Source organism: Grampus griseus (genome assembly GCF_964374135.1).
Source record: "Grampus griseus genome assembly, chromosome: 10".
Lineage (NCBI taxonomy): Eukaryota > Metazoa > Chordata > Mammalia > Artiodactyla > Delphinidae > Grampus > Grampus griseus.
The window spans coordinates 68,327,534-68,341,045 of record NC_139004.1 but is presented as its reverse complement, the minus strand read 5'-3'; the positions used below and the strand labels follow the sequence as shown (position 1 = coordinate 68,341,045).

General features: G+C 37.8%; 1 protein-coding gene across 11 annotated transcripts in view; it reads left to right on the top strand.

Moving 5' to 3' along the window:
* Positions 1-13,512, top strand: part of PBRM1 (polybromo 1) — a gene marked incomplete at its 5' end in the record, with an annotated part of 101,696 nt that overhangs the window by 32,719 nt on the left and 55,465 nt on the right. For 8 of the 11 annotated variants that reach the window (XM_082663154.1, XM_082663149.1, XM_082663147.1 and 5 more), the window contains 5 exons: positions 3,903-4,116; positions 6,518-6,659; positions 7,180-7,277; positions 9,381-9,425; positions 13,094-13,370. In XM_082663154.1, the coding sequence (XP_082519280.1) occupies positions 3,903-4,116; positions 6,518-6,659; positions 7,180-7,277; positions 9,381-9,425; positions 13,094-13,370 (776 nt within the window). Of the gene's footprint in view, positions 1-3,902; positions 4,117-6,517; positions 6,660-7,179; positions 7,278-8,382; positions 8,489-9,380; positions 9,426-13,093; positions 13,371-13,512 lie in introns of those variants that run through there. The other 3 variants (XM_082663148.1, XM_082663146.1, XM_082663153.1) reach the window with 2 other exon arrangements.

Genomic DNA, 13,512 nt, shown 5'->3' with positions numbered 1-13,512 from the left:
TTGTGATTATGTTTAGTGCCCAGAGATTAATCCAGTATAATCTCCCACACTCAAAATTCCTCTCAATCATATCTGCAAAGTTTCTTTTGCCATATAAGGTAATATTCACAGGTTCTGTGGATTAGGACATGGTTGTATGTGGGGACCTATCGTTCAGCCTACCACAACAAGATGGTTATAACAGACAAGTATTCTACAATTAGAGAATACATGTTCTTCCCTGGTTCACATGGAATATTACAAAAATTGACCATGTACTTAGCCATGAAACAAATTTCAACAAATTTGAAAGATCGGGTATTATAGAGACCATGTTTCTGAGCACAATGCAGCTATGATAGCAACTAATAATGAAAAGATATTAATTTTTTTTAATAGGTATTTATTTATTTTGGCTGCTCTGGGTCTTAGTTGCAGCACACGGATTTTCGCTACAGCATGCAGGCTCTTAATTGTGGGATGCAGGCTCTTAGTTGTGGCCTGCATGCATGCTAGTTCCCTGACCAGGGATCGGACCCGGGCCCCTGCATTGGAAGCACAGAGTCTTACCGACTGGACCACCAGGGAAGTCCCAAAGATACAATTTTTAAAAGGAGTAATTATAATAGAAGTTTAATTACTTGAAACTGAACAATAACAATGAAAATAATGCGTATCAAAACAGTGGAGGTGCAGTTACAGTGATACTTCAGAAGGAAATTTACAGGTCTGACTGCTTCTGTTTAGAAAGAAAAGCAGCTGAAAGTCAGTGAACTAATAAGTATCCAACATAAGTAAATAATAAGAAGAGCAGAGATGTTAGAAAAAAGAAGATAAAGAGCAGAAGTTAATTCATTAGAAAGGAAGTCTATAATGGAAAAGATCAATAAAGTCCAAGTTTTTCTGTTACAGCAGTTAATAAAATAGGTAAATCTGTAGTGAGATTATCAAGAAACAGAAGGCACAAACAAAAAATATTAGGGGAAAGGGGGAGCATACAGAGAATAAAAAAAGAATGTAAGAACAGCATAATGCAAACAAATTTGAAAATTTAGATGAATGGATAAATTCCTAGAAAATGATAAATGCCTAAAAACTGATTCAAGAATAAAAAGCCTGATTAGTTATATCACCATTAAAGAAATTAAATTACTACTTACAAATATTCCTGCATAGAAAACACCAGGCCAGACATTCAAGGAACAGAATTATACATAAACCCCAGCAGTGAATAAAAAAGAGCTCCCCAATTCATTCTTTTTTTTTTTTTTTTTTTTTTTTGCGGTACGCAGGCCTCTCACTGTTGTGGCCTCTCCCGTTGCAGAGCACAGGCTCTGGACGCGCAGGCTCAGCGGCCATGGCTCACAGGCCCAGCCACTCCACGGCATGTGGGATCTTCCCAGACCGGGGCACGAACCCGTGTCCCCTGCATCGGCAGGCGGACTCTCAACCACTGCGCCACCAGGGAAGCCCCTCCCAATTCATTCTTTGAATCTGATATAAAACCAAAACTAAACAAAATATAAACACACTGTATCTAGCAGTATATATGAAAGATAATACATGATAACACAATTGGGTTTATTCCAGGAATAAATGTAATGTAATGTAATGTGAATGTAATGTTAGTTCAACATTAGAAAAAAGTATTATTCACTACATTGGTAGATTAAAGGAGCAAAACCGTACTATTGGCTTAGCAAATGCATTTGATTAATGCTTCAGTTCCCATTCATGATAAAAGCTTAGCAAACTAAGAATAGAAGGGGATCTTTCCTAACTTGATACAGGGCACCTCCATTTTCATTGGAGAAGTATTTGTAGCATTCCCCCTACCATAAGAAACAAAGTTAAGAATGTTGTTACCTCTTGGTCAAAGTACTAGCCAGCATACACTGATAACAGTGAAGTTATAAGGATCAGAAAAGAAGGATTTATAAGGATTGCAGTTGATAGATTATTTTTTGAGTTTTCTAGTTAAAAAACTACAGACGGGGCTTCCCTGGTGGCGCAATGGTTGAGAATCTGCCTGCCAATGCAGGGGACACGGGTTCGAGCCCTGGTCTGGGAAGATCCCACATGCCACAGAGCAACTAGACCCGTGAGCCACAACTACTGAGCCTGCGCGTCTGGAGCCTATGCTCCACAACAAGAGAGGCCGCAACAGTGAGAGGCCCACGCACCGCGATGAAGAGTGGCCCCTGCTCGCCGCAACTAGAGAAAGCCCTCGCACAGAAACGAAGACCCAACACAGCCAAAAATAATAAATAAAAATTTAAAAAAATACTACAGATAAATTATTAGAATTAATAAGAATAATAAAATGCTAATGTAAGATTATTATACAGAAATCTACTTCGGACTTCCCTGGTGGTCCAGAGGTTAAGAATCCGTCTCCCAATGTAGGAGACACAGGTTCAATCCCTGGTCCAGGAAGATCCCACATGCTGCAGGGCAACCAAGCCTGTGCGCCACAACTACTGAGCCCGTGCGCCACAACTACCTAGCCCGCGTGCTCTAGAGCCCACACGACACAACTACTAAGCCTGCACGCCACAGCTACTGAAGCCCATGTGCTCTGGGGCCCGCATGCCGCAGCTACTGAACCCGCGTGCTGCAACTGAAGCTCGCGCGCCTAGAGCCCTGCTCCACAAGAGAAGCCACCGCAATGAGAAGCCCGCGCATCGTGATGAAGAGTAGCTCCAGCTCACCGTTACTAGAGAAAAGCCCGCGTGCAGCAACGAAGACCCAGCACAGCCACAAAAAAAAGGAGAGAAAAGAAAAAAAAAATCTTCATTTCCGGAATCAGCCATAAAAAGAAAATGTAATTTTTTAAGAAGATACAGTTTATAGTAGCAATAAAACATATACCTAGGTTTAAATTCAATAAAAGATGTGCAAGAGCTTTATGAAAAGATTCTAGGTAATGGAGTCAGAAAAGACTACATAGTTTCAAATTCTGTCTTCTAGCTCCATGACTTAAATCCAAATCCCTTCTCAACTGCTCTACAGGCTAGCTGACTTTGGCCAGTCATCAGCTCCTCATACCCAGTTTTCTCATTTGGAAAAGAAATGACAATACCTGTTCTGTGTGGTGATGTTAGGATTTCCTGAGGGTGGTGCTTATCAAGCTCTTAATAAATAACTAAGTACTTAATAAGTGATTATCATACCTAACATGGGAACACATAGTGATTTTGGTTATCCTGATCTCTTAAGAAAACATTTTAATCAGGTCGTTATATACTGTTTAAGAGTTCAGAGAAATAAGCAATATATTTTGTATTTCTGTAGAAGTGATTACATGTTTTGTTTTGGTGTTCTTATGATTAGCTTCTACCTGAAAATTTTCTCAATAAAGGAAAACATCATTCCTAAGGGATGCTATAGATCAGTGGGGCAAAGTCAAAGAGACTTAAAGCTAAATCACATCTGTCAGTTTCAGCCCCGTCTATATTTATACTATCCTAAGCTACATGCTGTCACTTTAGTTCTGAGATCTGAGAATGGCTACTTGCTCCTTTTCTTGTCCAAGCACACATAAGCAAGGAGTCTCAGAAGATGGCAGAGAAACTATTTTGTAATCTTTTAAAGATGGTATAACTTTTACCATGTAACATTCTATTCTATTTCTGTGTAACATTTCTCTGAGTAAACATAACAATTTTACTAAGCATTACTAACAGCATCTTTATGAAACCTAGAGACTATTCTTTTAAAACAAGTATTCTCAAACATACAAAACAGTATTCTCAAACATACATATAACATAATCTGGAAGGTTGTTAAACGAGCTTAAAAAAATGTTTGTTTCTTCCCCTTATAAATATCTTTTTTTTTAACATCTTTATTGGAGTATAATTGCTTTACAGTGTTGTGTTAGTTTCTGCTGTCCCTTATAAATATCTTTTATGTCTTTGTAGCTGCACGTTACGAAGAAGGAGAGTCGGAAGCAGAGAGCATTACTTCATTTATGGATGTTTCAAATCCTTTTTATCAGCTTTACGACACAGTTAGGAGCTGTCGGAATAACCAAGGGCAGCTAATAGCTGAACCTTTTTTCCATTTGCCTTCAAAGAAAAAATACCCTGATTATTATCAGCAAATTAAAATGCCCATATCACTACAACAGATCAGGTAAGATATCTTCTACATTACTCAGTATAAATCTATTTTCTTGTGATTGAGCCTGCACATGTATCTTCCTTTCTAAAATGGATAAAGATAATAAAGGTAAAAATGTTTTTCACATGTCTAAAGTGTGCTTAACTATCACTCTTATGTAAAAATGAGAAATAAATTTGATTAACTACAAATGATGTTCTTTGTACTGCAGTAGAGTCAAGAGGCAAATAAAAGATATCCCAGCTAGGCATTTTTGTGTCAGATTATGAATTATAAAAAGTCATGCAGGGCTTCCCTGGTGGCGCAGTGGTTGAGAGTCTGCCTGCCGATGCAGGGGACACGGATTCGTGCCCCAGTCCAGGAAGATCCCACATGCCACGGAGCGGCTAGGCCCGCGAGCCATGGCCGCTGAGCCTGCGCGTCCGGAGCCTGTGCTCCACAACGGGAGAGGCCACAACAGTGAGAGGCCCGCGTACCACAAAAAAAAAAAAAAAAAAAAAAAGTCATGCAGCTCAGAATTTAACTGTTCGTTTTCTTATAACTGTGCAAGAATTTCTCTTCTTACACCTTTTATTAATATTTTAATTACAACAGTTTATCTGCATTTAAATTTTGTATCTGTAGTTAAATCTCCAGAATAAGCATTGTCAGCTCTTAGAGAACTCATTAGCTGAAACAGTACCTGAGAGATGGTTCATCATGGTTTCCCTTTTCTGTTTAGAAAATGTTAAAATGATCATTGGGAATTCAGCCAGACAAAATACTTGAACCACCACAATATCATTAACAATAGTAGGAAATAAATTAGTGTTATAAAATATTTTGTTTTGTGACTCTTACAATGTGGGTTAGGTTTTGTAGTATACCCAGATAGAGGCAAGACGCAAGTAAAATTACCTTAGATGGGCAAGGTCAGAGTAAGCTGGTGTTTAAATAATGTTTTCATGGCAGATAACTAGCTTTCCATACAGTAGGAATTAAAATCCTTGTACTTGCTGGATTCTAGGAATAAGGTTGCCTAACGTATGTTTTGTGGTTTTGCATTTGTAACGTCTGTTTTCCTTATTTGATCAGTAAAGTTTATGGTGTTTTTAATTTAATCCAAACTTCAGAGGTTTTGGACACGAGTAGGTTATAGAAAATTAGTTTATTTGGCCTTCTTAAAAATAACATGGAGGGACTTCCCTGGCGGTCCAGTGATTAAGAGTTGGCACTTCCATTGCAGGGGCACGGGTTCGAACCCTGGTTGGGGAACTAAAGATCCCACATGCCATGTGGCATGGCCAAAAAATAAAATAAAAATGAACAATAACATGGAAATTAAGGCTGCCTTTCATTAAGAAAATGGACTAGAAATTTGTTTTTTGTACTCTTTGCCTTGGAAAGGATGGTGACAGTCTTGTAGATGTTAAGAGGTTCCTTTTTAATTGATTTTTGTCCTTAGTTTCTTTTCTCCCTCAGTCTTTTAAAATTCAGTCTAATTAAGTAGATTAGTTCAAAAGAAGGCAAATCCTCAGCCAGCCCAGTCACCTGCCTGCAGCCGTCTTCCAAGTTAGACTTTTCTAACATAAGCCTTACTTTGTATAGCGACTTTATGAGAGTTGGTGTTAGTAATAGCCTTAGTGTCTGAGACAGCTATTGGAATTCTTAAGACTTAGGGTAAGCAAAAACCTCAATATTAAGCTATCGTAATTAATTACAAATGTTTGTATTGGAGGAGGAGGAGTGAAGGGACTCTGACATATCTGCCTCTCATTTATCATCTTAAGACTGCTCTTCAGGGAATTCCTCGGCGGTCCAGTGGTTAGGACTCAGCGCTTTCACTGCCGGGACCGGGTTCAATCCCTGGTTGGGGAACTAAGATCCCGCAAGCTGCACAGTGCAGCCAAAAAACAAAAAGGACCGCTCTTCATTGCCCATATGCAGCTCGCCTGGAGGTTAAATGTGTATTATTCTAAACGCTCCTTCATGGAGTTGCCAATACTTTCTCTTTTCTTTAACCCTCATCAAGTGGAATGGCCTCTTATTTTCTAAAATGTGTAGATCACCATGATTCTTCATTAAGGTAGCTTAAAACCTCCCTGATTTTTATCTCTTCCTAGGGTTTGCATGTTAGCCACTAACAGGATTTTTGCTAATATGTTTGCTTTGTAATTGACCACCTTACTAGGTTCTCTTATTACTTCTTGTAATGTTTTATTCTTTTGGATTTTCAGTTAAATTGTCATATTGTCTAAACGGTGCTTTTGCCTCTTCACTCTATATTTTGAAATTGTCACTTCTAGGCCTCTAATCAGTATCACTGGTAAAGATACCTTGTAGTGCTTGTCAGGATTTTTGCACTGGACTTTCAGGAAGTGTGTTTCATAATTTTCATAATGGAAGATTCTAGCCATGTGTTTGTCTTTCACAGAACAAAGCTAAAGAATCAAGAATATGAAACTTTAGATCATTTGGAGTGTGATCTGAATTTAATGTTTGAAAATGCCAAACGCTATAATGTTCCCAACTCAGCCATCTACAAGCGAGTTCTAAAACTGCAACAAGTCATGCAGGTATGATTTCTTGGTTTTGCTAAGTTGTTGTATGTATAATTGAAATAATCTTACACATTTTGAGTGTGTTTTTTTAAGATACGTGATTTCCCTCCAGCAATATCACATCATTCATTTCAGCCACAAGTACTGCTGAATATGTTTTTAAGAGTTTTCAGGACCATGTAGAGTAGAAATAATAGTTTAGACTGGTTTAGCTTTGTGAGTGGAAGAAGCAGGGATTTGTCCCTGGGGAGTAATTTTAGGGATGTCAGGAAGTTTCCCTCTAATCACAGATGATATTCTGTCATTTAGGTTTTATTTCTTTGGTTCTAGACTGTTTCTGTTATGGTAGGAGAAGGGTCCTAGGAGAAGGGACATCTTAAGGCTAATTAATCATTATACAGTGTCCATGAGTTTATTGAATCCTTTCGGAGAGCACACCTTGGAGTGCATCTGAGGCCATGGGTCTTTTAATATTTATATATTCTAGAAGTGTTCGGCAGAGTGAGCTTGACTCCCAGGGTCTGCTCTGTTTTAGGCAAAGAAGAAGGAGCTTGCCAGGAGAGATGACATTGAGGATGGAGACAGCATGATTTCTTCAGCAACCTCTGATACTGGTAGTGCCAAAAGAAAAAGGTAGATACTCTTCTTATAGCTGGAGACATCTTCTCAGTTTCTTTTTATTTTGTTTTAGATTTAAGTGCAGAAAAATGTTTCTTTAAGCTGTCAAGTATGAATTATCTTATAAGCTTTAACTATTTTATAACATTTAAAAATTCATTTGTAAATTGTATGATTAGTGCTTTTTTTTGTACTATATTGGCTTTAGATAACATAGATAAAAATAACTACTTATGTAGCTTGGCAAAACATGTTATTCTTTTTGCTGTCCAGGTTATTTTGTTTTAACGTGGCATTTAAGAATGCCCCTTAAATCTAATTTAGGTAACTTCTACATGGTGAATTACAAAAAAAAAAAAAAATCAGTACTACCACTGTAGTGAAGTAAGTCATTATTCTTACCCATTTCTTTTTCCTTGTTAATCTGATCTTTATTTGCCATTTTAAGAATGTCAGATTGTAAAATACCAAGTCATAACTTCTTGTAGTTCATAAAAGGTTAAGCTAGATATTTGGTTTTCTTTTCTTTCTAACCTTTCTGTCAACTTCCCTAACCCTTCCTTTTTCTCATGGGTTTTATGGAGGGGGGCCTTACTGTGAGATTCTGAAGCTGGACTCCTGTAAAGAATCATGCAAGACCATCTCTTGTCTGTGCCTCCCACATGGAGTTTCTCTGGCCTGATCTTTGTGGAACACCATATTCTTCTTCAGCCTTAACTGTCTTACCATCTTTGTAACAGCAGGGAGGATACCTTAAACAAGGAATAAGGTCCATCACTAATAGCAGGGCTTGACAGGTTCAAAATTGAGTGAAGAAATCATTAGTAACTATTAATACAGTTCTGTTCATGTATTAGTAGATCCACTGAGACCTGAGGATTTTAAAAGGTGGTTTAGAAAAGACAAGCTGTCTTGTCTTTCCCTATAAATAACATTTGGGAAATTTTTTCTAGCTTTGAAAATAACTTTGCTATGCTATACCAAGGTAACTAAATTGATTGGTGTGCCCTGAGATGTGAGTCTCCTCCATTACTGGCCTATGAATTTCATCCTTCCAAGTTCTTAATTCCTTGTTATACCAGGGACAACGGAGGAAAAATGTGAAACCAGATCAGAGGCATCAAATCAAGAACATCTTTGAGTGTAATTATATAACTACTACAGCATCACCTGTGTTTTCCAGATCAGTCACCAATCAAAGATAAAAACTTCTCAGGCAAAAGAAGGTAATGGAGGCAAAAGTGATGGTACAGTTAGTGCCAACACTGAATGAAGAGAGAGATCTTAAACTAGTTGAGTGTTAAGAAAACAGTTCCAAGGATGCATTAGCCCAGGCCAGAGCCTTAAAAAAATATCTGTGGCTTGTACTTTGTGGGACAACCCAAATAGATTAAATGAAAGTTATTATTCTAAAACCTCCCATAAAAAGAAAAGCATTATGTTCTTGAAATAATAAAATCCTACTTTAGACCAAAAGTCTTTTTGTGCACAGGTTTCTTAGGAAGTGTTTTGTTTAATGAAGTGAAAAATACAAGTAAGAGAAGAACAAATATAAATCATAGCTAAAGCAATAAAATAACATATCTGGGTTTGAAATACAGGCATGAGCACACATTAAGAGGTTGACAGAAGCAAGTCCTATACTTTGGACTGTGACAAAGGAAATAACATAACCAGCCTTTTAGAAGGTAGTTATGTTAAAAGGTTTTGGTAATAAGAAACAGACTTCTCCAGAATTCAGGCAAACATGACAGCCTAGTAGGTTAAGTTAAGCTTATCCAGAGAAGTCAGGGCCAAGTTTTCAAGTACCACTTGACTTGACTCCTAAGTATTGTGTATGATTCTGTCTTTGCCTTATTTTTTTCATATCAAAGATTGTGAGAAAAATTACTGCGGGTATGTTCTCTTCATTCTGGGAATGTATTCTTCTCCCCAAACCCTCTACCCAAAAATCCACCTGCTATCTTCCATGTTGAAATGTTCCAAGTATTCTTAAAACCTTTTATCCTTTGGATTGAATAATCCTCTTTTTTCTCAACCATATTTGGTTTGTACATGACCTCCAATGTTGCTTGTTTTGTTTCTCTTCACATGTAATGTTTGTTTCTGCTTTCCCAGGAACACTCTTGACAGTGAGATGTTGGGTCTCAGGAGGCTATCCAGGTGTGCAGTCCTTTTTTATGCATAAACATATTTTTTAAAGTGTAACTTTTATGGCGTGGTCAGTACTGATTAGGTGAAAAGTGCAGCCTTAAGCATGTGAATAATGGTTTTTATTTGGATGCCAGTTTATTTTATGAGTAAAGAAAGCAGTACAGTTTAGAAGTGTAGTTAGTAAAATGAGAATTAGCCTAGGTATATTCAGGAGCTGTAATTTGTTGCCAGCTTTGCCAGGGGCAGTAAGCCCCCACAGCAGTCATTGTGGCTGTGCTTCTGCAGCAGAGGTGGAGAGGCTGAGAATATGGTAGCATTGCCAGTGTCCAGGGGCTGGCGGGTGCTGATTGTCTTTTACAGATTGGGGAATGGTGGAGGGATTATAATCAGTGTTGACAATCCAAGTGATGTCAGTCTATGTTGGCACCATTGCGTTGGGTTACTGCTTCTTGAGCATAAATACATTCTTCAGTCTCTGATCTTGTCCATGTTTTATTTCTTTAAAAGCATCCATTCTTTTGCATGTTACTTATGATTTTTAAAAACAGCCCATAAGTTGCCATGTTATGGTCCTAGTAATCATTGTGTGGTGCTTTTATTTTCACCTTTGCCATCTGGCATTCATGGAGTGTCAGTTGTTTGCAGAACACCAGACTCTGCTCACAGGTCATAAAGGAGAACGTTTAGTCATCACCTCTACCTTCCAGGAATTTATTGGCCAGGAAAAGAGGCAGGCTAAAAAGAAATGAACTTATGTGTGATCTCTGTAGTAAAATAATTGTTTAAGGTACACAGTTGTATAATTGTATGGAAGTGTTCTGTGATTGCCCAAATAGCTTTAGGAAATGTGATTTCCCTATCATGCTTTTTCTTAAAAGTTAGATGTTTTAAAGTTATCTTTATGTTGCTACCATATGCAGTCCACTCTACAAAATTACTGTATTATTATCTTCTTCCTAATATTTTCCTTAAGAAAAGTTTTCTTAGATAGTAAATTTAAGGAAAAGACAATGGATTGTATTTCTTTTATATCATTCATAGTATATGGCACTGGTTCTGGGTAGTAGTAGAAGAAATAGAAATGTGGGGCATGGTGGGGTAGTGTTACAACCCCGAGCACTAGAGCCTTAACTGCCCAAGTTCAAATCCCAGTTGTTCTTATCAGCTGTGTTCTGAGCCTCATCTCAATTTCCTCATCTGAAAAAGGGGTTGATGACATTACCTGCATAGGATTGCTGTGAAGACCTGATTGCTTAGTATGTTTAAAGCCCATGGAACTGGGCCTGGATGCAGTGAATACTCACTAAATGTACTCACTCTGATTATTTTCTGCCAGTATTTCCTGCTGGCATCAAGACATGGTAGATTTCATTTTGTTTTTAGTCAGATGTTACTAGTCTGGGAAACTCCTTAAAAAGGTGAGTAAAAAAGTCCTTGAAGACTTGAAGATGAAATATAGAAAGCCTTGTAAAAGAAAGAACCTTTGGGTTTACTTAGCTTCACAGCAGGCACCACTGAAGGTCTAGGGCCAGGGAGTTAAATTAAATGCTGGGAGACTTTGAAGCCTATGAGCAGGGTTGACTTTGATTAGAGAGGCCCTTGGTAAGAGCTAAGTTTTTATCATCCACTTGCATGATAAAAGCAGTCTGGTGATTATCAGCTGATTCAAGTCTCAGTTCTGATTAGTCACTTTATGGCCTTAGGTATTCACCTGAGTCTCTAAGCCTCTGTTTTTATATCTGCAAAGTTGGGATAATAATTGTACCTGGTTCTCAGAGTTTGAAGTTTAAATGATAGTGCTTAGCACAGTCCCTGGCATGTGGTAGAAGTGTTAGCTGTAACTATAAATAGGAATCTTGTGTGTATATCCAAATACAAATACATAATAAATAATAGCTTCATAGGAAGAATAATGATAAGGACATTTGAGAAAGTGGTCAGCCACAAACTATGAAGGTTAGGACTAACACCATGGCATGAAAAATTAAAAGGAAAGATTAGATCTAGAAGCGCTATGGAGGTCCTCTAGGACTTAGTGATAAACTAAGAGAAGCAAAAAGTGACATTGATTTCAGTGTTTTAGGCTGGGTTTAAGGGTCAGGTGGTGGTCCTGGAAAATCAGGGATTCAGAGCGAAGCCCCTACTAGCTCATAATCTTCATGCAAATTAGAAAAAGCACCCATTTCTCTTGACTTTCATTTATTGGAAAATTGCTGTAATATACTGATTTTGTTAGCACAGAACCAATTATGGCCCATCTCCTGTAAACTTCTAAAACTGTATATTTATTATGTGTCTGTGACCTGAATTGACATCCCCTTAAGTGTGGCACCCTTAAGTGCATAATGACAAACAACCTTGGTTTTGAACCCCCTTAAGATGTATTTTATCGAAGTAGCTTCACAGGTGCTGATTAAAAAAGAATGAGTATGCCAGTTACAAGGTCTGGGATTTAATTTTATGCACCTTTCCCAAAATAGGGAAGAGTGAACAAACTTTATAGTTACTAGTCTGAGGGAGGAAGAGAGGATGAATAGAGGGGTTTAAAGAAGAATCTAAAAATCAAAGTGACATTGAAAACAGTAACCAGAAAGTATCACATAGGGAAATATGGTAGCTGTCTTTCAAAGTTACTTTCAAAAGTGTGGATATAATAAGGTTCAACATCATATTGGAAAAGGATAAAGTAAATATACCAGCCACCCAAGCTAATACAGTTATAAAAGAATATGAAGTTTAGCTCTGAGTTTTTTCTGGCAGTCAGATTAAAAGTAATGGGCCTGTGGGTCTTGGTCTCAAAGGCAATATAAGGATCTGGAAAAATGTACACAAAATAACAAAACTGGATTAGTTCAGAGAAGATTGTTTGACCCTAATGACAAAAGTTTTGCTTGCCTTTGAGGATGGAAACCAGTTACATATCACTCTCTTGAAGTGAATGATACAAATGGAGAAAGGATACTATAAGTGTTACAAGTCCTAAAGCAGTAAATTTCAGTTATTAGACCAGTTACCAAATTCTGTGATATCAAATTCAGGTTCTGAAATTTTTCTTAATAGGCTTCTTGAAGGCTAAAGTCATCTGTGTTCTAATCTCTGCTCAGATGTGGAGCTCTGTAATGTTGGAGCTTTGTCCTGCATTCCCCTTTTATTATTTACTTGCTAAAGTCCTGGACTGAGAGAGTTCTTCCTCTCACATCATCCCCTCAGGATATGCAGGTGTTCAGGAGTGGTTGTCATAGGAGATGGGACACTTCTCTTTGTGTTTGTTTGTTTGTTTAAGGGAGAACTGTTAGTAGGGAGTCAGCAGTTTTATTCCACTTCTGCTCTGTTCTTAAAAAATATATTTCAGTTGATAACAGAATTTCATTTTCTTTGACATTAGACAAGATCTTTTTTCAAGCATTGCATTTCATAAATATTCGAAACACGTTTGCCTGGTGTTCTTGGGGGGTGCTCCTGCCAGAGTCAGTATGTTTTAACTATTTTGAAAATTTTCCTAATATTTGCTTATAGCTTCCAGCATGTTTACTGTGTTTGTGCCATACATAATCAATACATTATAATCATGAAGCACCTGCCCACAAGATTAATTTGTTTTATTTCGTGTTCATCCTTGTATCAAGAAAACTGAACCTGTTCTCATTTTCCCCCTTTTCTCCCTTCCCCCTCAACAGTAAAAAGAACATTCGAAAGCAGCGAATGAAAATCTTGTTCAATGTTGTTCTTGAAGCTCGTGAGCCAGGTTCAGGCAGAAGACTTTGTGATCTATTTATGGTTAAACCATCCAAAAAGGACTATCCTGATTATTATAAAATCATCTTGGAGCCAATGGACTTGAAAATAATTGAACATAACATCCGCAATGACAAATATGCAGGGGAAGAGGGAATGATAGAAGACATGAAGCTGATGTTCCGGAATGCCAGGCACTACAACGAGGAGGGCTCCCAGGTGAGGATGTGTGGGAATCCTGGAGTAGGTACATTTTCTTTTGATCTTGAGAGACCAGGTCTAGAGGCCTAACTTAGGTTGCCCTTCTCAGTGACTAGCTTAATATTTTGTCTTTTCTTAATTATTTAAAATGGGAGGCAGG